Below are 23,681 nucleotides of genomic sequence, written 5' to 3' on the forward strand. Positions count from 1 at the left end.
CATATGGACAGAAACAATTTATTTGACAATACAAACGAACTACTATTCATTAAATATCGACTATACAAACGAACTAAATCTCGGCAGTCGAGAACAGTAGTTTATCTACCCCGCGCATGCGCACTTCACGTCTACATTGGCCAGGACAGCGGTAAGCAAGCTCTGTTGACAATGTTTTAATAAAAACCTTTACTACGTCAGTTATTGTGGACATTTAAAGTGCAATTGTTGAGTTTAATATATTTGCTGTATTTTTTAATTGTTTTTAAAACACTGGCCGTTTACCGTTAACTGACAGACTGCGAACGTTACTTCGGGCCTCGCTTTGGAAAACAAATCAAGCACGAGGCTAATCTAGCAACAAAGCTAACAACGTCCTAATGCTAAGCGTTAGCAAGCTATGTATAGCTACTAGTGTTTTATCTGTCGTACAGTAGCCATGCTGCGCTTTAATGCAACAATGTTGACCAAGCCATAATAAATACACGTTAACTTAGATAAAAGGCGAATTAGTTTACCACAACAGTAACGACAATGGCTGGGTAGACAGACGCATATGTTAACTTGTTAGCTGCCTGAGCTAGCCCACTGTCAGTTAAAGCTGCTAACGTTAGCCACACTGCTGTTGAGCCTGCCGAGGTTGCTGTGTAAGCAGTTACTAATCTACGGAGCATTGCTGAAATCAAGGTTACCGTTAACATGTGTTGATAGTACGTGTGTTTTCGAATAAATAATTTGTCTTCTCGGGGTACTAACTTAACGTCACATCGCTCCCTTTTAATTGCTTATTTCGTGTCATGCTAATGGCGTTAACATATTGTTGAACAATCATAGGGACTCAATACTCTAACGGGTACCCAATGACCTTTACTAAAGATAATCTATAGTTAGAGGTTGTGGCTCGTCCAGTCGGTGTAAACAACACAATAGACGTTTCGTTCATACGTAATGGAACATGTGTTTTTGTCCAACGCTTCTCATCAAGCTATGGTGCTACATTGAACGTTGTTTTCGAGCCTATTGTTGCTTTGCTGGCTTCTTTGTCTGCTAATGCACACGTCTCTCTGTACAACCTAAGTTACTGCATTGCAAAGTAAACTGTGGCAGTTTATGGGCAATCCAAATTAGCTGCTTGGGATTCATGTACTTTTAATTTTGCACTGATTTATGGGGATACAGTTTCAAGTTTGTCAATTAAACACAACCGTGTGTCATCTTTGATACCCCAAATGTATTTCACTGTTTGTATTACGTTCATTTGGGTTCACACAAACATCAAGATTCCTTTTACCCATGTTATCTATTTGTCTTCCTGCTAATGTGCCTCATTTTATGTTATTTTTTTCTTTGGTTATGGTTCTAGTGACAAGCATTGGCCTGGTGAAGAGAGACTGCCCTTAACGTGAGTGAGTCATGGCCCAGTTCGGGGGACAGAAGAACCCGCCGTGGGCGACTCAATTTGCTGCCACAGCGGTGTCCCAGCCGGGCCACTCAGGACCGTCCCTTGACCTCAATAGCCTGCATTGTGAGTGTAGCAAACCAGAGGGTCTGGGCAGTTTAATCCCCTCCCTCACGGTTACACAAATATTTAATGTCATCTTTTGATTATATGGAGTTATTTGCCCCATCTCATTTCTACACCAACCTTGCCCATTCATTGTGATTTTCCACACTTCTCTGAATCTGGGGCCTTGTTTTACCTGTTTGCAGCTCTTGGTGTGCAGCAGCCATCTCTTCTGGGTGCATCCCCATCTGTTTACTCTCAACAGTCATCCATGGCTGCAGCCTCTCTCAGTAACCAATCTGCTGCAAACTATCAGCTGTCTCAGCAAACTGCTGCCTTGCAGCAGCAGGCTGCAGCCGCACTACAGCAGGTCAGTCACAGCGATGCAGTCCTATGCACACTCAGCAATCTATGCTCCAGGCCGTGGTCACATCTAAAGCTGTTCTTCATTGTAATAAACCATTATCTCTCCTATGTTCTTTGTAACGTATATAGTCTCAGCTCAATACAGCCCTCCAGCAGTATCAGCAGCAGCAGCAGCAGCAGCAACAACAACAACAACAACAACAGCAACAACAACAACAGCAACAACAGCAGCAGCAGCAGCAGCAACAACAACAACAGCAGCAGCAACAACAACAGCAACAGCAGCAACCCCCTCCACAGCAACTGTACAATGTACCTCATCAGGTGAAACAAATAGGAAAAAATGGGCTGATTTTACTTTGTTTCATTTTGGAAAGTGCTCATACTTGCCTTGGATAATATATGTTGGTTGGTTTAGACTAGACAACATAAATGACATGGACATTTTTTTATATGGCCATCGTAGTTGAAAAGGAGGTATGAGGGAAGGGGAATTAATTTGGTTGCAATTTGAAACCTCACCACAAGATGCTGCTAAATCCTACACACTGGTCATTTAAGTGTTGGGGAAATAATCGCAGGTTAGGTCATAGAGCAGTAAATAAAAAATGCCTTAAGCTAAATACATGTACAAAAAATACATATAGTGACACAAACATGGAAAACAGACATAAAGACAGACATACAGGCAAAAACATAAAGCGTTACAGGGACGTAGGTAATGAAATAAGAGTCCGGGAGTTTAGATTACAATTAGATTGAGTTACGTAGGGGGGGGGGGTGTTTGAATAAGAGGCAACAGTATACGTCTGAGTAGTCTATGAGACCCCATCCCTTCATTTTATTCCTCAGATTTCTTAACATAGCCATTCATCCTGAGGCAGATCATGGGAATGTGCTTGATAATTTGAAACGGCTGCGTATACATAGCACTTGTCAAACATACAGCCCGCGAATCCGCCAGATAAAAAAAAAAAAAAAAAAGTTAGATTTGATAATAAAAATATCCCCATAGTCGAAATTATGAGATAGAAAGTCGAAGTTATGAGATAGAAAGTCATAATTATGAGATACTTAAACACAGTCATAGAAGCAGCTCTTTGGCTGTTACTGTACATTTGAAATGGAAATGTATTGCGAGTACATTGAATACTACTTTAAACGTGGTTTTACAACACATGAAACACTTCACGTGGGATTGTGCAAACACACCCTTGAAAGGATTTTAAGCATTGAACAAAGTTATTGTAATAACTTGTGTTTGATATTTGTCTTTGATATTTTCTTTAATAGTTTGATAGAGTAATGTGGGTTTCTTAACCCTAAATTAAAATGATTTAAGTTATAATAACAGAAATGTGCTTAAATATAGTTTTACATTTATATAACTGCATGTACAATATTTTAACACTTGAATAAACAATAATCAAATGCAGAGACAGTTATTTACCAATATGTTAGGATTGGTAAATACATGTACAACCGGCCCTTTGAGGGCGACCGTGATGCTGATGTGGCCCAGAGTGAAAATGAGTTTGACACCCCTGACTTAATATATCATGTCCACATCAACCATGGGCTATACAGACCTGTGATGAGAATGTGTTATTACAATGTGGGCAAATCTATAATATCAAGTCAACAAAATGTTTACTCTTGGTGTTTTCTTTTTCTTCACAGCTTCCCCAGCCTCAACAGGCACTTCTTTCTCAGGTAATGTGCAAAAACACATTTGCCATACATATCGATCTTATACATATATATTTGTATATCCATTTATACATACGTACATATCATGGGAATGGAGTCTATCCCAGCATGCATTGAGCGATAGGGAAGGTGTAGAAGATAAAAACAACACGCAGAGATTAGTTTAAAATCTGTTTACATCTCGGGCATTTTAAACATCTCCGCAGCAGACCAGATCAAACCATTTTAGCTTTTTTGGTTCGTGATGATTATCTTGCAGTTTTCTTCATGGTTTTGATTTGCTATCAAAATGTCTCTATCACGGTATTTACTGATTCAAATGCAACCAAAGTGTATTCATAGTAGCAGTTTTTTTTGGTTCCTTCTGTCTTTTACCTCAGCCCCCCGTCTCCTTGCCCACCAGCCTAAGTTTGTCCAACCCCCAGCAGACCGCCCAGATCACCGTGTCCTACCCAACACCACGCTCAAGTCATCAACAGCAGACGCAGCCACAGAAGCAGCGAGTCTTCACTGGCGTCGTCAACAAGCTCCATGACACATTTGGCTTTGTAGATGAAGATGTCTTCTTTCAGCTCAGGTAAAAGAGTGTTGGTGGAATGATACGTTAAATGCCTTTCTTTATTGTACGCATTACTTTGACACTGCCTTTTTCAATACCTGTTATTTGGCAGACAGTTTCTAAAGATACCCACGCCTTCTTTGACTCTGAGGTGGCTTGACTTATAGAGATGTCGTAATGCTTTGTTTTTGTGTCTTTTTAGTGCTGTAAAGGGGAAGACTCCTCAGGTGGGTGACAGGGTCCTAGTGGAAGCTGTGTACAACCCCAACATGCCCTTCAAGTGGAACGCCCAGCGCATCCAGACCTTACCTCAGCTATCAAACCAGTCGGTGAGAGAACTCAGAGGTTGCACTCAGTCCCTCATGAAGGAGAGGATAACATTGTCGGGTACATTTATACAAACTGGGAGGTTTCTGCTTGAGCTTTAATTCACGTTTTAGATTTTTGGTATTATTATAAACTCAATCAGCACAATATCTATGTTTCCACTGCATTTCTTCATGGGTTCAAAATTGCCCTGTCTGCTCCAAAAATGTATAGACACACTTTGTTTGATTATTTAATTCATACTTACTGTTTAATAATATTTAAAGGGATAGTTTTTGATATTTGAAAAAGAGATTCATTGAGGTACTACGGTTGTGGACTACGGTTCCAAACCCCCCCCCCCCCCCCCTAGTCCTTCAAAGATGGGAAACATTTTCTTAACCGGGTGGTTGCTCTGAACTTTGTATTTGTACGCTTGCTTCAGTTAGTTTCAGGCTTTGGCTTTATTTACCACTAAACACTGAAACTCTTTCCAAAAGAGAGATCCACAGGTTCACTTTAAATCCTGGACAATTCATCGGGCTTAGTCTGACGATGGTCTTAATATATGTGTTTATCTGTAATATATATGTATACCTGTCTGTCTTTAATTGACTGTTGTGTTCTCAATCCCTCCTAGCATCAGCAGCAGCCTTTACCTCAAGCTCCTCCACAGCTTGGCAGCCTTTACGCTGAGCCAGGGATGCAGCTGCGCTACTCAGACATGCACTCCGCTTTGGACAACCGACAAAATGTAACCGCCTCGCCCTGAATCACACACTCTGTTGGTCCTTCTCCCTGCTCGGTGTCTGTCTTTGACTTCTTTCCTTTGTTTCCTGGCTTTCTTGCTTAACCTGTTCCTGTTAAACTATAACTATAGTTGCATCTATTCTTAACTGCAGTTTTTGCTTCTTCTTTTAGTTTGCTGTCATTGCCAAATGGATAGAACCACAATTTTGTAGTGGTTTAACAATACATTTCTTTATTCTAAGGAACATTTAGTCACCTCACATAGACACTGCTTTTACTACTGCTTCATTGTGCATTTAAAAAAAATGCTTTTTGTTGTAGACTACGGCCCTTTACCCAGATTATATAATTGTTTGAAAAATAAACTTATGTTCCTTGGGATATTACTTTTGTTTCAGAGGTGTTTTCACACTTCTTAATATTTAAATCAGTGAATCTCTACAGGGGATAATGCGGATGACAGAAAAATATATATTAAGAGGTTGTGTTGGATTATAGTAATCTTTGGATAGAGTTTTGGTTTGAAGTACCCCTCAAATCAGTACCAATTGAATCGGTGCCTTACCAAGCAGTGAGAAATGTGTAATTGTCATAATGGTATTTGAGTTGATATTTATGAATGTGGGGGCAGTGTGGCCTTTTGGTTCCACCAGTTCTTCTTCAGCCAGAGTGCCTGATTCCATCTCTGAATTATTTTCTTTCAAGCAGCCAGTGAACATTGTGTGCAGTACATCTTGTTATATGTTGTCATTACCATTTTAAGTGAAAATTGTTTTGCGTCTGACTTCTGCTCACCTCTCCTTTTTTTTTTTTTTTGTCTCCTTTTTTCTAGAGCCAGCCTCAGCCTCCTAACATGATGAAGGTAGCACCCCCCATGATGCAGTCGCTACCTCCCCCAACATTCAGTGTTCCAACCCAGCCTCCCCCTCCTTCCCTGCTGCAGGCCCAGCTGTCTGCTGCCTCTCTGGTCCCTCTCCTCCAAAACCCTCCTCAGCCTCTGCTACCACAGCCTCCACCCAAAGGTGAAATACTCTTCAGGAAGATAGAATTGATCTAGTATTGGCTTCGAAGCAGTCAGACAAGTGATGATGATCACCAGTATCTTTGCAGCTGTTTTGGCACAGCTAATCAAAGCTATGGTAAGTGATTAAACAAGCGTCATCTCCTGGTCTCTAGATGTGTTTCCAGGGGGTCTGCTTCAGCCCCCAGTCAGGCTCATGCCACAGCCGCAGCCTGTACGACGAATCGAGCCTCCGCCTCGCTTCCCCAGTCGCAATGACCGAGGCCCAGAGCTCATCCTCAGGACTAAAGAGGAACGCAGGTGAGATGCCGATCGATATCACTTCAGATTATCAAATATTTGTCTCTAAAATGTGCCTTCAGCATAAGTTATTCATATTAGTGTGTTTACTCATCAATTCTTCAGTCGGGACAGAGACCGTGAGCGCAGACGGTCAAGAGAGCGCTCGCCCACACGCAAACGATCCAGAGACCGCTCTCCCAGACGGGACCGCTCACCTCGGCGGCCTCGCAGGGTGGTTCCTCGCTACACCGTCCAGTTCTCCAAGTTCAGCTTAGATGGGTGAGCGTAATCTTTTCAGTGTTTCATGATGTCAGTTTTTCTCTGAAATGGATCACTGAGATGTTGTACCGGATGTCAACACGTCAGTGGTGTGATAGTCCACTGGTTCTCAACCTTTTCGAGGTCCTAACGGTTCTCTGCGGGTTCTCCAGCTCTAGCTGTGACATGATGGAGCTGAGAAGGCGCTATCAGAGCCTCTACATTCCCAGCGACTTCTTTAATGCCGTCTTCACCTGGGTGGATGCCTTCCCTCTGACGAGACCCTTCCAGTTAAGCAACGCCTGCAACTTCCACATCTTACACAAAGAGGTGGATCCTCTAGTCAAGAATACAGCTGTGCTGGACCCTCCTGATGCCAACCACACCTACAGTGCTAAGGTATGGCTGCCAATGACAAACACATGGCACCAGCGTGTGTTTCATATTCGGTAAGATGCGGAGGCCAGTGGGACCGTTACCACTAGTGTTTTCACGCCAATTGATTGATCTGAGAAAGATCACCGTGCTATGTGTATTGTCACTTTCTTTAATGAACAATTGTGTGTTTTGCTAGTTAATTTGTGGCATCTGGAGGAAAAATTGTTGCATTAGCAGTGGCCTCGTACAGCTCTGATATGATACAGTGTAAAGATTACACTGAATGGCTATTGGGGGAAAAAATGTAATCAAAATAGGGTTTGATTTCATAATAACTGTAACGTGGTCTCTTCATAATGCAGGTGATGCTACTGGCTAACCCCAGTCTAGAGGAGCTCTATCACAAGTCCTGTGCTCTGGCAGAGGACACCCAGGAAGTCAAAGATTCCTTCCAACATCCTGCTAGACTCGTCAAGGTACAGCACACATGTTCCATGCTTGTGCCATGCACATGAGCTGACACTGATGTAATGACCCTTTCCAATGCCGAGTACTCAGAATGTGGACGCGTCCTAACTGACGTTGGCTCCCATACGTGTTGTTGGTTGTGGATTCTCAGAGGTGTGATTATTTGGACATGCCGCTGACCTTCTTTTGCTATTTCCAACCACCACACCCGTCATCCATACTGTCATTCCCTATTTCCATCTAACCGATTCTACTGTGTGGCTCTCCTTTGTGCCCGTCTGTCTTTCTCCTTTAGTTTTTGGTGGGAATGAGAGGTAAAGATGAGGCCATGGCCATCGGCGGTCACTGGTCTCCCTCTCTGGACGGAGCGGACCCAGAGAAGGATCCCTCGGTTCTTATAAAGACAGCCATACGCTGTTGCAAGGCACTCACAGGCATAGATCTTAGTCTGTGCACTCAGTGGTAAGAGCCGTTATTCTATATTATATCAATATTTGTTTTTCTCATTGATTGTGTTTCTGTTTAAACCTAACAACCGGTACTAAAATCCCAAATTGAGTAACTATAATATGCTGCTTAATTTGACTACTTCTATACAAAATGTCGTCCTGGACATGTTGATGGTGTGATATCTTTGTGTTTCCTTTTTTTTATATTAATGATTAATGTATTGTTAATTTGCTGCTTATTATTTACTTTATTATTTATTGTGTTGTGCGGTGTTCCTTTTGGCTTTTTGTGTGTTGTCGTCTTGGCTCTCTCTCTGTCTCACTCTTTACACATATACAGTAAATGCATATTTCATTGTGATGAAAAACCAAACGCATGGACTGTGGCTGGAAGCAGTAGCCTGGACCAGAAGACACTACCATTACGTCATTTTATTTAAATTAATTTTTCTATTCTTCCTGTTAAATATCTTACATATTTAACTGGCTTTCACTGTCCTGTTGATTCTGTCTCTCTTTGCACCGCCCTAATGTAGTGCGTTAAGTGTATCCAAGGTTAAATGCAGAACTCATCCATAATTGGCTGAAGCTATAATTGGGATGAATTTTTTGGGGGGGGGATGTGATTTATTTCATGTGATTGTCTGTCAACTTTCTCAAAATGGCTGCCGTAACCTGTGACAAGAGTTGGAGCGCTGCAGACTGGGTCCATGTGTCTGTACTGTGTTGTGTGGGAGACGGCGCACTGTAATGATGTGTACAATCATTCAGTGAGCTCATGGGAGGGAGTAGCTGTAGAAGGCTCGCCTTAGCAAGGCTTGCCTTTTATACTGTGCCCTGACCAAAATGTTTCTTTCCAATGCACCTTCTTCCTTTGCGACAGGTATCGCTTTGCAGAGATTCGCTATCATCGGCCGGAGGAGACACACAAGGGGCGGACAGTCCCTGCTCATGTGGAGACAGTGGTTTTGTTTCTTCCGGATGTTTGGCATTGTCTTCCTACCCGCTCAGAGTGGGAGGTGCTGTCCCGGCGACTTCGGGAGCAGCTGGCTGAGAAGCTGTCGGCCGAGCGAAAGGAGGCGGATGGAGAACAGGCACTGAACCGCTAATCCCTCTCTTCTCATTTTCGCTTCTCACAGGAAGGCACAGGAATTACAAAAAAAAAACAGATTACACATCAGACACAATGCACACCTCCCCATTCACGCAGACACGCACAGGCAGATTATTGTTCCACCAAACCTCACCTAGGCGTCTTCTGTTTACTCCTCCACCTGTCCCTTCTCCTCTGCTCCAACTCCTCCATCAGCACATCCACCTTCCCTCACATCCAGCAGACACATACAGTGGAAGCAGTGAGACTAGGTCGTGTTGTGTAGGCCCCGATCACAACTGATAAAACAGCTTCCAGCTTCTCAAACGCCTCCATAATTGGGTGCTAATCTGGGTATAATCCTCCATGCTACTGGTAATTTAGTTGTGCATTATTCAAAACAATATTTGCGTAACCTGCTTTGAATGTGGGTGTTTGCCAAATTGGTTTAGCAATCATCTTGAAATAGTTCCTCAAATTTGAGCCAGTTGTGATTTTCTGACGCTGGGATCTAAGATGTTTCTCTACGCTGGAATCTGTGGAGTCAGTTGTGTGTAAATATTGTGTTTGTTGTAGAAATGTGTATTTTTTTTATATGATTTTCTACATCAATTTGATATTGTCTGACTTGGAAAAGAGAACCTCCCTAAAGTCCTGTTCTGTCTGTTCTTGTTGGCTTTTCTCATTTGGACTATATGTAGACTTTGGTTTTTCCAGGGCAGTTGGTTGGACAGATGGCTCCTATCTGACGTAGGTGTATAAACCCCATAAATGACCAGTACCTCAGTCATAGACCATGGTAGGGCCGCCCTATCCTCACTCCGTTTGGAGGCCAGCTTCAGTTCACCTGATGTACCGACACTCCTTTTGGACACACCTCTCATTGATTTTTTACCTTTTTTTGTGTTCCACAGATTGATTGATTGGCTGCTGGAGGGCATTTCTGTTTGTTTTTATAAGCGCTAGAGAGCTTCCCTGTGTACGCTTCAGTAGCAGTGGTCTTAAACACAGTCGAGAGCTCACTAGGACGAGACAATGAGAGACAGATGTGACCTTGATTCTTGCACGGATCAACTTTAAAGCTCACTCAGGCCACAAGCAGTATACTGACGGTTTGCTCTCCCACCTCCTTCTGTCTCTCTGCCTGTCTCTATCTTAATGATTTCCCGTCCAGGAGGAAGAAGAGAAGGATGACGAAGAATCAAAGGACGTTAGTGTTCCCACCCACTGGGCTAAACTTGACCCGAAATCAATGAAGGTAAGATTCAAGGAGAAAGCCTCAGCACTGATAGCGGAATGAACTTATCAGAACTATCTTTGGACCTTTTTTACAAATGTTAATTCTTATATATTGTGCATGTTGTGATTACTTCTGCTCCCGAGGTTAAATGTGCACCTCCCATGTCCTTGATTTCTCCCCTTGTAGGTAAATGACCTGCGCAAAGAGCTTGATTGTCGCGCTCTGAGCTCTAAGGGGTTAAAGTCGCAGCTGATCGCCCGTCTCACCAAGCAGCTGAAGGTGGAGGAGCAGGTGGAGGAGTCCAAGGAGCCAGAAAAACCGGAGATAAAGGCTGCTGAGGAAGAGCAGCCATCTCGCACTGAGGAAGACAGAGAGGTACATCGGATTATATTAGATAACTTTTTGCCACAACCATGGCTGTCTAAAATAAGTTTGAAGCGCTCTTCTAACTGGAGTGTTCTTCTCTGTTAGGAGGAGGAGAAGAAGAGGCTGGAGGAGCTCGAGCGCCAGCGGAGAGAAAGGCGCTACGTCCTCCCCGATGAGCCCACCATCATCGTGCACCCAAACTGGGCCGCCAAGAACGGCAAGTTTGATTGCAGTGTGATGTCCCTGAGTGTGCTGTTAGACTACAGACTGGAAGACAACAAGGAGCACTCTTTTGAGGTGAGAATTACTGGTCACGTGTTCATGCTGTGTGAGAGAAGATGAAAGAAGTCTCCAGTGTACATGTACAATAGATAAAGATGTATGAAAACCTGCTGAATGTGACCTGTTTTCTCCTACGGTTGATCATAAACTGCCCTCTGTTTCTGTCCAGGTGTCCTTATTCGCGGAGCTGTTTAACGAGATGCTACAGAGAGATTTTGGCTTCCGCATATATAAAGTCCTGGCTGCTTTTCCTACCAAAGAGGATAAGAAGGAAAAGGAGAAGAAAGTCAAGATGGAGAAGCGTGAAATAAAGAAGGAAAAAGAGGAGGAGACTGAAGAACCAGCCGTAAAGAAGACTAAGGAGGATGAGGAGGAGAAGAAGAAGGCAAGCCTCTCAAACCTATCTGGTCTTCTCGGTCTGTCATTTGCCCCACAGACGATGTGAGTTTTAATGCAGTTGTATGACTTGTGTTTTCAGTGCGATGAAAAGGCTGTGAAGAAGGAGTCGTCTCGAGATGAAGAGGAGAACGAAGATGATTGCAGCACGGCCAATGCTGAAGAGTACGACCCCATGGAGGCTGAAGATGCAGAGGATGACGATGATGATGGTACTGCTCAATGTCTTTAAACGCAACTCAATCAATCATTTAAAAGTTTCCCACAATACGAGTTGGCCAATGATGAATCATGCACCACGCTGAACCTGTGATGGATAACGCTTCCACATTTTCTGAGGCCTTAAGAGGAGAAAAACGTAGCTTTCTTATTTCAATGTTTCTTGTATTCACAGCCACACTTATTAAACACACAACGTAATAGTAAATCACAAGTTGTATTGCCGCTTGTTGAACCTTGTTGAACCATTTTCCAACTTGATATTTCTGTTGAAATTCCTCAGACAAGGATGACGACGACTCCAATGACCGAGACAGGAAAGACCGTAAGGACGACCGCAAGTCGTCAAAAGAGAGGTCCTCTAAAGACAAGGTTGGTCTGTTGGTTAATGTTGTATATGGGTGCAAGTTCATCTTTTTATTTTTGGCCGATGGCTGACCCTTCATTAACGGTTTAAGATTAGTTCGTGCCTTGCATGCAGGGGTGCTGTGGTTGCAACAATAACCGGACGCACAAAAAGGTTAAATCCATCATTTATTGCCAGCTGCAGTTTATGTGTAAAACAGGAAACTGATTCCACAGTTCATTTGTCTGTTGCGTGCATTGTCGTGAACGCATGCAGCCACTTTCACAATAAGTCTCCTAGTTTAGCTACAAGGTTGTCAGCCTGGTGTCATTCTGGGAGAACGTGTGTGATGAGTATGGAGTAGTCCGCAGTGACTGTAGCAGCACAGTGTGTGTACAGTTTTATTGTCTTTGAATACGTGCTAGTTCCTGCGTCTGTCTGCTTAAAATGAAGCGGATTAGCCCCGAAGATAACAACAACAGCTCTGTGTCAGGCAGGCAGCAACCTCTGCTTCTGTGAAGTGAAGCCATGTGTCTTAAACTTTTATTCTTCTTACTGGCCATCAGGGGGAGACTCCTCTGGTTGTATGGAAGTCTGTGAGAAAATGAACCCACACGTCTCACTTAATACGAGTTGGCCAATGATGAATCATGCACCACGCTGAACCTGTGATGGATAACGCTTCCACATTTTCTGAGGCCTTAAGAGGAGAAAAACGTAGCTTTCTTACTTTGGACATTTAAATGTTTCTCGTTTTCACTGTTTAACTGAGAGCATTAATCTGTCAAAATTCCTAATTCCGGTTAAACGGTTAATTATGAACGTATCTTTTGATTTAGGCATATGAGGAAGACGTTGATGTAGCGTAGTCATGCTGGTAGGTATAAATGTTGTCGTTGTTGTGCCACCAGGAGAAGAAGCAGATGGTCACACACAACAGGGAGCTGCTGATGGCGTTTGTCTACTTTGACCAGAGCCACTGTGGCTACTTGCTGGAGAGAGACCTGGAGGAGATCCTGTACACACTGGGACTGCACCTTTCTCGTGCTCAGGTGATCTCACACAGACATGACTGTTGTTACGCTCCGTTTCTGCATCTGTGCATCGCTGATACTTCATCTCTAGTCTCATCCACTGACTGCCTGTCGCATCTGCTTGCAGATAAAGAAGCTGTTGAACAAGCCGGTGGTCAGAGAGTCGTGTTACTACCGTAAACTGACAGACCGAGGGAAGGATGAACCGATTCCTTTCTTTAATGAAGCTCAGATTGAAAACCTCACAGGTGAGTGCTTCTATTACTGTTTTAATACCATTAAATATGCTGAATTTTTAAAGCTATAAAGACATTGAGCGTGTCATAACATTTAGCTACAGCTTACCCTATGGTGAAGGGCTGCTGCGGAGAGCTCTTTCCTGTTTTATGAAGTTCTCTTCTCCGTCTGTCAGGTAACCGAGGACTACTTCCTGCTCCTAAAGCTTGTGCGCCGTCTGAGGCCAGCGAGTCTGGAAATCTGATCGTGTATAACGGAGCCATGGTGGACATTGGCAGCATGATGCAGAAACTGGAGAAGAGCGAGAAAGCAAGAGAGGAAATCGAACAGAAGCTCATGGTGCAGGATGCCAAAATGGGTATGATTTAGAATTGTGTTCTACTGTGTATGGAAATGAGTTGCAGGCTACACTCTGTGTCAGAAGTCCCTCTGGACAATGATCTGGCTCAATTTGAGCTTTGCTACAAAGACGCCCAGTCTCACTTCCTTCAGTCTTCTTCCTTCTGTGAATTCTGAAATGTGGACTGGCACATTACTCACAAATGCCACATACAAAGTACCAGCTCAAACCGGTTTGATTGTAATCCTCGTCAGCTTGTTTGTGGTAGTCGGGTTACAATAGCAGGTTGTGATGATAAACATAAGGAGGCTTTCTGTTAGGTCGACACACACGGGACATTCTGACTAAACCTTTTGGTTTCTCAAAGGAATCGTCTCTGGCAGGCTTTCCTTAAACGTTTATTTTTATATTGAATGTATAAATGTGAGATTCCTAAGTTTAATCGTTGACCCGTCGTTGTTCTAACTCCGTGTTGTGTCTCAATCCAGATGAAGACGCGAAGGTCAAAGCTCAGGTGGAGCAAAGCAACAAGGCCTTGTCCAAGGAGCTGGAGGAGGTGAAGGGCACTCTGAGCCACACGGAGCAGACTCTAAAGGCCGCCGACAAGCAGAAGAACATCTACCTCGACCAGATTAGCAAGACGTCCGACACCTTGACGTCCACCGTCAAAGAGCTGCTGGCAGTGATGAAAAAGGTGCAGCATTGAAAGTTCAAGCTCTGTGTGGCGTTATGCAGACGTTTACAGAAGCAGCTGTGTGCGTGTGTGATGTTTATGCGCAAGAGGGACGACAGCGGATAGTTATGAAATGATGGTTCCACGGAAGAGGAGTGTTTTCTGCTCTCTCTCTCTCTCTCTCTCTCTTTTTCAGCATTGCCTAGTTCATGAAATTTGATATTGCGCATAAGAGATGATGATTGAAATATTAGATATTTTTATTGGCCAATATTAGCCTATCACAGATATATGAGTATTGGTTTATATAACGACTGAAATAGCTGCTTGGGGCCGTTTTTAATCTGTTGTAATGACGGAGTTTGTCCAGCAGAGGGCCCTGGTGTACAATTCTGCAGCAAGCAGTGCAGTGCAGCAGCTGTGTCTGCAGGGTCAGAGCTGCTTTCAACACATGCATGTTAAACTATAAACCAGCACAAAAATGACAGTTGCCAACACACACATGACAACAGACACGTTACAAACGCTGTTTGAACAACTTATACCAACATATCTGTAGAGCATATCCATTAGATTACAGCACATCTGAGAAGAGGACTGCCACAAACAGGCCGACTGATAAAAGCAAATAATTGAAATTCGGAAGTAAAAGCATAGTGTGTCTTTTGAAAGTGTCTTTTGAAAGTGTGTGAGAGGGAATTACTAGAAATTCAATTGTTTTTAACTTTATTTTAAATGCAGGAGATCTACCTTTTGTGTTAATATTTTGCCAGTTGAATGAAATTGTTGAAAGATATTTAATCCATCAGTATTCGTGCTCATATTCTTGGTCTCAAACATAACTTATTGTCCTGTGATATGCTACTTCAGAAGACTTTAAGAACAAATATTACCGGGAACGCTACAGAAACCTGCCGACGAACGCGTGATAGACGCCGTCACTGTCTTAGTGGTGCAAGACGTTCAGACTCCATCTCTGCATGGCTCACCTCTCTACTGCCGCAGTCTTCTAAATTCCGACTTGTGCCATGTTAAAAGTGATATGGAGAAGTGTGAGCGTTGCATAAAAGTGGCCGCGGTTGTTATTCAGACGTGAGAGCGACGAGTTCTGCTGCCATCAGACGAACGTGAAGGTGAGAAAGGAGACGTGTTCGCTGATCGTTGTCGTTTCTTTCTCAGGATCAAGGAGCAGACGAGTCTGGGGATGAAGTTACCGGCGATCACATCCGGACATCTCAAACAAACGGTGCCAATGAATGAGTGATATTTAACATGGATGAAGCTGTAATACTGACTATCTTAAAAACTGTAAATATTCACTAAACGAGCATAATTTGACTGTTTTATTTTGGGGACTTACTGTTTTCCACGTACATGTACGGATTCATTAATGAACTAGTGTTGATTTGAACTCGGTTTCTGTGTGCAATAGATTTGTTTCTGAGAAGTTACCTTTCTTACCTAGAATCAATTGATCTCCGGCAAAGCTTCAGATTCTAGTCGGTTAAGTTCAGTTGCTAACATTTCTTTTTGCCGTTGCTTTAGCTTCATTATGGCCGATAAAACGCTTTGTCATAGATTTAAATGCCAGTTTGTGTGAGTTGTACTTTTTCTAATGAGCAATAATGAGGCTATTTATGTGCAAGAGAATTCATTGAAAATATATATTTAAAAGGCACTAATTTTGGATGGAAAAGGGTAACATCCGCTATTAAACAACTGTGTTCAATAACCACATTCAGTTTGTAGTTCTTCTATTTGGCTGATTTAACCGGCTCTGCTGGGTTTTTCCCACACATGGCTATGCATGGTTCCTGCTTCTCTTGGGCCTTTTCGCTGTCTGCAACTCCTGACTGTACCCACCGACTGCTGCACTGTTTCATGTTTTACGGTGACGAGCATCCGTCTGGAATAGAGAACCACACACGAGCCAAAAGATTAGCTCAACGAATGTGTGTTCTGTTGAAGGAATCTTTGCTGTGAAGACATGAAACGTCTTCAAATCCATCTCTGAACTCGTGTGCGTTGGTTTGGGTTGTTCTAGAAAAGAGACGCAATTACGATGGAATGTGCTCCAAAGAAGGCAATTTTATTTTTGATATTGAAAATGTGCTCTATGGATGTGTTGTGAAAGAGTAAATTGGTCCATTTTAACACTACACTGTGTCTGCATTTTTATGTAATATTATGACCTTCTGCTTTTCCTGCTATGATGGAATAGCTGCTGCCAACACGGTGTATTAATGAACCAAAAAAACTGAAACGCACAATGAACAATTTGCATATTTCAATTGATTGAAAAAGCCACTTGTGAGGACATTTGGTTCATGTCCTGGAAATAATTGTTTTACAGTTTAAAAAAAACTTTTACAGAAGTTGAAGATATTTACGAGGCTAATTATAGTGTTAAGTATTCTGCCATGGCACAGTTCCAAAGCATAAATCTTACCTTCTCCCCAAATGTGTTGGAGCATAGATACTCATTTTATTACATTTGTGATTTAGTGTAATGTAGTTGTTAGCAACTGTTGAATTACTGTTGCAACACTTTACTCTGTATTTATTTATTAGATTTACTGTGTTGTACTTCCTATGAGAACACAATGTTTACAATAGTTTATCATTACACGCCATCTATCAGAAACAGCATGCCTGTGGTTGGAGACAAGAGAGGATGGGTGTAGCCAGACACAGTTTGGACCCTTGTTATTAATGATGAACATTATTGTCGTTGAGTTTGTCTGAGGAACAGGGAGGGTCCTGCTTGTAGATCATTTACCTTTGAAGCTTTTGTTCCCTCAGATGTCTCTCATGTCTTCTAGCCACTGGGCCTTTGTGTAAAATGTAGTGCTACATGTGTTTCCTCTCCCACTCCCTTCTGCACGCTATTATACGAGTTTATTATTAATCTATCAGTGATTAGTCATTCAATTACCAATTTTTCTTTCATCGATTTCTGAAAACATAGTAAAACAGTCAAAACTACCGTCCAGATCTCCTTCTGATTTACCTCACTGCACATAAAATGTGTGTCTTGATTTATTTAATAGTGTAGTTATTCTACAGTGTTTGTACCCCTGTCCATTTGAATTCACTGCCCATGTTTCAGTATTTCAGGGAGGCGCTGCAGCTGTGACATTGCCTGCTAAATTTATTTCCACCAAGAATGAGACCTAGTTCACATAAAAAAAACCTTACTTAGCAGGAAACATCTCCCAGCAGCTTGTCTATGTCATTTCCTACAGAACAATGACTATCTGTCACCCAGTACTTTGGTTATGTGGCTGCCTTTGTCCTGGTGTCGTGCTCTGAATGCTTGACAAACAAACCTCATTTGTCCCCCGAGGAACTACATGCACACTCCTCACGCCTCAAACTCCTGCAGCAGCTGTGTGCATGTGTGTGTGTGTGCGTGTTTGTGTGAGAAAGTGGTTTTGCACTTGGATATGCATGCATATGCGTATGCATGCACATGATAAGTGTGAAATTGGACCCCACCGCAGAGAGCAGAGCAGGTAACCCCACTCCCAGGCTGAAACAGAAGGCTTTTGTGGCCCCTTCCCCGCCCCTCCTCTTTAACCCCCCCCCCCCCCCATCCCCCCCATTCCTGGTATCAAAGAGCTGCTGCACTCACAGACCGGTCTGCTGACAATCAGGCCGTTTCACTGCTGGGTCGCAGTTTCCAGGAGTGGGAGCAGACAGGGTTAGCAATAAGGGAGTTTGTTTTTGTCACTGATCACGTTGCCATTTCCCCCCCCTCGCTTTTCATGTAAATCAGACCTCTGAAGTCGCTGGGTGCGGTTGTGGAGCATGTATGTAGTAGTATGACGTGACACTGGTCTCATTGTTAGTTTAACAGGATCTCACCTCTGCATAGGCTCGCGGATTTGTTTAAATCCTCTTCACTCCCTCATCAGCACATTGGCAAATCACTCATTTCCATTAACACCCTCCATCCGACGTGCATGTCAAAAGTTCAGAGTCGTCGTTGTCTTGACAAAGGCAGCTCCCTCTGCCTCACACAGCCTATAGAGTCCCAATGGGTCGGCTTTTCACAGCCTGTCAGGAGTCGGGGTTTGTTTGCTCTCTGCATTGTTTCTGGACAATCCTGCCTGTGACGGTGACACAATAAGGCACAAATGCAGATCTCAGCCCAAACAAAATAAAGTATGTTCGTGTTTTTGTGCCAAAAAGGCTACTTTTAACCTCAGAATCTAAAGTAACGGAACCCCGACTGAGTCCTTTATCTTCACAGCAGCACCAAAGCTCTGTCTTTGCTGAACTTTCTTTCACCTCAGGAGCTGAACAAGATTTATTCTTTGCTCTTTTCATCATCTGACTGCATTGTGCAGCACAGAGTTGAATTTCCTGGGCGATGAACTGCGATGGAGATAAGTCATCCAGATGAGAAGTGACCCAGCTTCCCTCACACAACCTATGGGCTAAATGCACTTCTTCTCACTATTTGCACATCTCTGAGTTTTGCCAGAAATCTTTCTGACCACCAAAGTCAAACAAACAAGTCAACCACCCTCTTACGTGCTGTTTGATATTTTAGGTAACTGATACATGAGAGGCTCTATTGAGCATTTGCTTGTGTCCCCAGCAGGCTGCACAGGCCCCGGGTGGAGTAGAGAGAGAGGGGGGGGGGGGGCCCTGTTCAGCTGGAGCTGCAGGAACTCTGTTTCCTCGGGAGCGGCGCAGCAAAGTGGTGTAGTTGTTGAGGAAACGATCCCCCTCTCAAAGGCCTTTCCCTGGGAATACTGGGTTACAGTGTGAGAAACTTCCACGGTTGTTTTTGACAGCGTGTCTCTGGGGCGTCTGCCGGCGGGAAAGCAGGAACACCTCAGCTCTGTGCAGTGCGGACCGCCGCCCCAAGACCATGAAGACCAGCAGAGCATCCACAGTCCACTGCTACAGTCTCCTCCTCAAGTGCAGTGTAAGTATGAACGATAGCGCGCTTGGATGGCTACAAAATCAGGTGGCCCATAAATGCAACTTTACACCGCTTCACATCAATTTGAAGCAAGTTTCACATTTCGCCGGTTAACAATAGTAACACAAAGCGCAGCATTCATCCGGGCTTAGCATCTACACTTTGTGGGAAAAGCAGATTGTCCCTAATTGCCATTGCACGCTGCCCTGAAGGAAAGTATGTCACTCAATAAGATAATCATACAGTGGGAACCCGACATTTCCAGTGCCAGCTTGCTATATGGAGAAACAAAACATTTCCATTGTAACATTTGCAAAGCTGGTTTTGACACAGTGCATGCAAACATGGGTCAAAACATCTGTGGAGCAACAATGTGTGTGTGTGTGTGTGGTAAACATAGGTCGGACATGTTAACATATACAGTATGTTAGATGAGTGTGCCAAACCTTCTGCATGATTTAATACTTTTAAAAAGGATGAGTCAAATACTATTTAGTGTTTTTCTTATTTTCAACAAATCCCACTAAACTAACAATGAACTGATCCCAACTGACGAGTATGAACAGTGTAGTCAAATCCTAATGTATCGTATTGCTTATGTTATTGCCCAAAATCAATCAAAAACACCTTCATGATTAAGTCATTTTTAAAGTTTTAGTCAATCCTACATACACGTTCTGCTATAAATAGCCTACTCACTAGGTATTCCTGTTAAGCACAGTTTTCTAAATACTACCGTGATCAGCTGTTTTAGAAAAGTATTTAGTCTTTTTTTATTTTTATTAAAGGATATATTTGTGATCTGTTTTTAAGGTTTTCGTCTTCAGTGTGAACAAATGGGCTTGGTGCAAAGAGTCACCATGTTCATTCTCTTTTTAGCTCTGATTTTGGTCTCCACCAACTCCTTAGAGAAACATGTGGCCCTTTGAATATGACACAACATGTTCTTAGTACTGTAAGCAAGTTACTGTCAGTTACTGTCTTTGACATACCTTGTTTCTGCCTCCTCTGCTTCCTGAACTTCTTTCTCTCTCAAAGCTCTAAAGCAACCCTGGAAGTCAACATGAAGCATTTCCTGCGTGCTTCACATCACCGTGAAGCAGGGGTCGCTGGGAACAGTGGAGCCATGCTCTTCCTACCAACAGTGTCCTCTGTGTGTTCCTGCACGTTTTGTATTTCTCTGCGTTATAATAAGAGCACGTGTTACTTCATGTATCCTTCATGCTTCAATAATAGAAGGTCTTTTTTTTCCTCCTCTAATGAAGCTCATATACGCCACTCGTCTTTGATGTCACATTACCACGGAGGCGTTCAGGCTCTGCTTCTTCAGTTCAAAGCTCTGGTCATTTAGATGCTGGTTTAATTGAGTTATAGTGGCAGCCTGGATGTTAATTTGGTGACAGGTGACACATCACAGACCGGGAGTAAGCCTTGATGTTGGTGAAGTCTGCCAATCAGCCGATGGCGTCTGATTTAAGCTGCATTTAGAGAAAAGATCCAAAGAAAGTGGTGCACATGAACAGAGTGCAAAACAATGTTGTTTCATAAGGTACAAACATGAAATGCATTTCAGGGAAAAGACAAATATCTTCTACTGATATTCCTCATTAGGTTCATATCAATCAACAAGTTGTCCATGAAATGAAACATACATTATTGATTTGTCTTTTACTTCATTTTAAAATGTGAGAATACTACAATGTGATGGGATTGAAAGTACCTTAAATGTAAGAAAATAGTGCAAAATGCCCATCACAATTTACTGAGTCCAAGGTGACGCATGCTAGCATGCTGAACTAAGATAGCGAACATGTTCAACTTTACCTGCTAAGAACATACAGTATATATTTTAAAGTAAAAAGGAGGTCTCTTTTTCCTTTTTTTGAAACATTACACCTGCTGAAATCAGCATGTTAACATTGTCACTGTGCTGACCTTGAATGAATTGTAATTGTTTTAGCACTACTATTTAATTAACATAAAATTAAAGAACAAACAATTGTTTCATTCTGAAAGATAAACCAACCTTCTATCGCTGTATTGTTTTGTCTGCGCAGTGAGAAATCGATGACACGGGAACACAGACAAAAAGAGACTGTTATTGCTTTACGGAGGTCAGTGTTTGATGGGAGTCGGTTGCACCTGTGAACTCAGCCATGTGCACATGAATAGTGCACAAAGTGTGGAAGAAAGAGGAGACTAAACCAACCGACCCTCCTGCTCTCTCACACAACCTCAAAGTGCAGCTGTAGACATCTCTCACACGGCTGTGATCTTCAGCATGTCCGCAGGCTCTTTTGTTTGTGTGTGTGCATGTGTGGTTCATAAGGATGAGGGTGTAAACCATCACTCACCACCTTAACACACCACACAGTGCTCAAAGCAACTCTGAATCCCTTTCTTTTCTCTGTTGCTCCTGGTAAAAATGTCTTCAAAAAACGCTCGGAGTATAAAAGCAAACCTCTTCCTCTGAGAACTAAGTGCTTTGCTGGATTCCCTCTCTGTCCTAGACTTATTAAAACAACATGACCCAATTATAATCCAGATTTAAGTAATCATGTTTTATGGCAAAACCACCATCATTATGTTTGTCTGGCTCCCAACTGACTCTGAAGTGAGTCGCTCCTGCAGGTTTCACTTAAGATGTGCATTGATTTGTGCTCCGGAGCGCTGGAGCGTGCATTGCTGTCTTGAATGTCAATACTGCAGAGCGTGAACACAAACCAGCCTGGTAGCTTCCTTTGATCTCGGCGGCGATGGCAAAGTGCAGAAATATAATGAAACCGTAATAATAGAGTAGCAGGACAGACGCCGGGACATGTTCACTCAGACATGAAGCTTAAAAAAAAAAAACTGTAACATGGATAAAAAAAGATCTTAACAAGCAGGGTTGATGATTGAATTATATTTTGGATCAGCTTCCTCGGCTCTGCATCTTAAAGGAATAGTTTCAATCTGTTTTCATGCTGCTGTCACATCTGAATTTCCCGTTTTGGGATCCATAAAAGTGAATCCTATGTTATTTGCTTTCTTGCAGAGTTAAATAAGAATACCACTCTCGTGACTGGGTTGGACTTTTAGTCAAATGTTTCTTGTTTGTGTCATGTGGAAGGAGCCATGCTATCTGTTCCCCTCTGCTTCCAATGTTTATGCTAAGCTAAGCTAATTGCATCCCAGCTCTCGCTCCAGTAAACACAGAGACATGAGCGGGGTATTGATCTTTTCATCTCTTCAACTCCCTTTAATGTCTTCTTCCATACAAAACTGAAATGAATATGTGAGGCTACAGCAAGCCACCAGTTAGCCTAGCTCAGCATAAAGACTGCAAACAGGGAAACAGCGAGTCTGGTGTGCATATAACCCCCGTCAAATCCCAACATGTTTCTGCTTTTTGGTTGTACAGATTAAACAAACAAGATGTCACGAATTAGTGATATTTAATAATGGATGTATTAATAGTGGTTTAAGCAAGCAAATACGTGTAGCATGTCGAGCTACAGACACAATATCAACCATAGCTGTGTAGCCGTGTTCCTCCTACATGTTTAAATCCTAAGGTCCTTTCTGGAGAACCATTTTGTCAGGTTACTAAACAAATGGCCTACACCTGACCCTCTATTGACCTCTGACCTCCACCATATGAGGCAGCACTGACCGTCTGAGTTACGACTCAGATTTTAAATTCCTCAGTGCCATCCTAACCCTAACAAAGATGTGATACACCCTCTAAAGCACATGTGAGACTTTAAAAAAATGAAGGTTTTATTGATTCAGAAGTTAAACCGTATCCCTACTGGCTCATGTGCAGGAATTCTGTTTAAGGGATGATTTGGATCGTATTTATTCTTGGCATGGAGGTCAGGGGAAGCCTTCTGGGGGTGTTTCAGTCAGAAAATGTCCTGAGGGACAAAATCTTATGGCAGGACCAGATGTTTTAGTTTGTATGTAGAGACTCAAACTTTCGATTCAGGATTGTGGTTCATTGAAATTATCATATTCAAATATACACAGCGATCACGTCAAGGCCTTCAGAGACACCTGATACTACTTTAAAATTGCTTCGTGCTCAGCAAGAGGGAGGTATACGTATGCTAATTGAAAATCAGGGGCCGGAGCAGGATTTCATATATAATTATGGTAACTTGCTGAACTTCTTGATAATCAGTCCCACCAGCAGACTAAACATTTTGAAGCAAGAGCCCTCAGACGGGCCGGTGGGTCAAGTCCCATTGTCCATGCTCACACTAAACAACGTGTGTGCCAATATTTCTATCTGGAGGAAGTAAACGGTATCAAACAATTGGAGCATTTCTGCAAACTTCCATGTAACTCAAACAACAGTTTCCCATTTTATTTCCTCTTTCTATTTCTTTAGTTCTTGTGTGCGATGGGTTTAAGGTGCAGATTATGTAATCACAATGTCCACTGTTTGAGTCCGGCTGGGGACTTTTCTTGCATCCTCCATCTC

At 42.8% G+C, this 23,681-nt stretch overlaps 1 protein-coding gene and 1 long non-coding RNA gene across 5 annotated transcripts; both read left to right on the plus strand.

The window, feature by feature from the left end:
- Nucleotides 1–111: 111 nt before the first annotated feature.
- ccar1 (cell division cycle and apoptosis regulator 1) lies at nucleotides 112–16,436 on the plus strand. Of its 4 annotated transcripts, none has more exons than XM_076076780.1 (26): nucleotides 112–151; nucleotides 1,364–1,525; nucleotides 1,711–1,874; nucleotides 2,000–2,194; nucleotides 3,551–3,578; nucleotides 3,956–4,157; nucleotides 4,342–4,468; nucleotides 5,086–5,199; nucleotides 6,028–6,217; nucleotides 6,372–6,516; nucleotides 6,598–6,777; nucleotides 6,930–7,155; nucleotides 7,497–7,610; nucleotides 7,898–8,064; nucleotides 8,935–9,145; nucleotides 10,319–10,402; nucleotides 10,571–10,759; nucleotides 10,856–11,047; nucleotides 11,202–11,417; nucleotides 11,511–11,640; nucleotides 11,931–12,019; nucleotides 12,905–13,045; nucleotides 13,155–13,275; nucleotides 13,440–13,622; nucleotides 14,093–14,298; nucleotides 15,457–16,436. In XM_076076780.1, the coding sequence occupies exons 2-26, from the start codon at nucleotides 1,414–1,416 to the stop codon at nucleotides 15,535–15,537; spliced, it is 3,807 nt and encodes a 1,268-aa protein (XP_075932895.1). In that variant the 5' UTR covers nucleotides 112–151; nucleotides 1,364–1,413; the 3' UTR covers nucleotides 15,538–16,436. The 4 variants fall into 4 exon arrangements, with proteins under 4 accessions (XP_075932895.1, XP_075932896.1, XP_075932897.1 ...); XM_076076781.1 differs by having other exon boundaries at nucleotides 6,622–6,777; XM_076076782.1 differs by lacking the exon at nucleotides 5,086–5,199.
- A 1,461-nt stretch (nucleotides 16,437–17,897) lies between these two features.
- Nucleotides 17,898–21,238, plus strand: LOC142933212 (uncharacterized). The gene is made up of 2 exons (XR_012947551.1): nucleotides 17,898–19,216; nucleotides 20,252–21,238. It is a non-coding gene; the product is annotated as an uncharacterized LOC142933212 (long non-coding RNA).
- The last annotated feature ends 2,443 nt before the right edge of the window (nucleotides 21,239–23,681 follow it).

The sequence above is a fragment of the Anarhichas minor genome, unplaced genomic scaffold (genome assembly GCF_050575085.1).
Source record: "Anarhichas minor isolate MPS153535 unplaced genomic scaffold, ASM5057508v1 ptg000058l, whole genome shotgun sequence".
Lineage (NCBI taxonomy): Eukaryota > Metazoa > Chordata > Actinopteri > Perciformes > Anarhichadidae > Anarhichas > Anarhichas minor.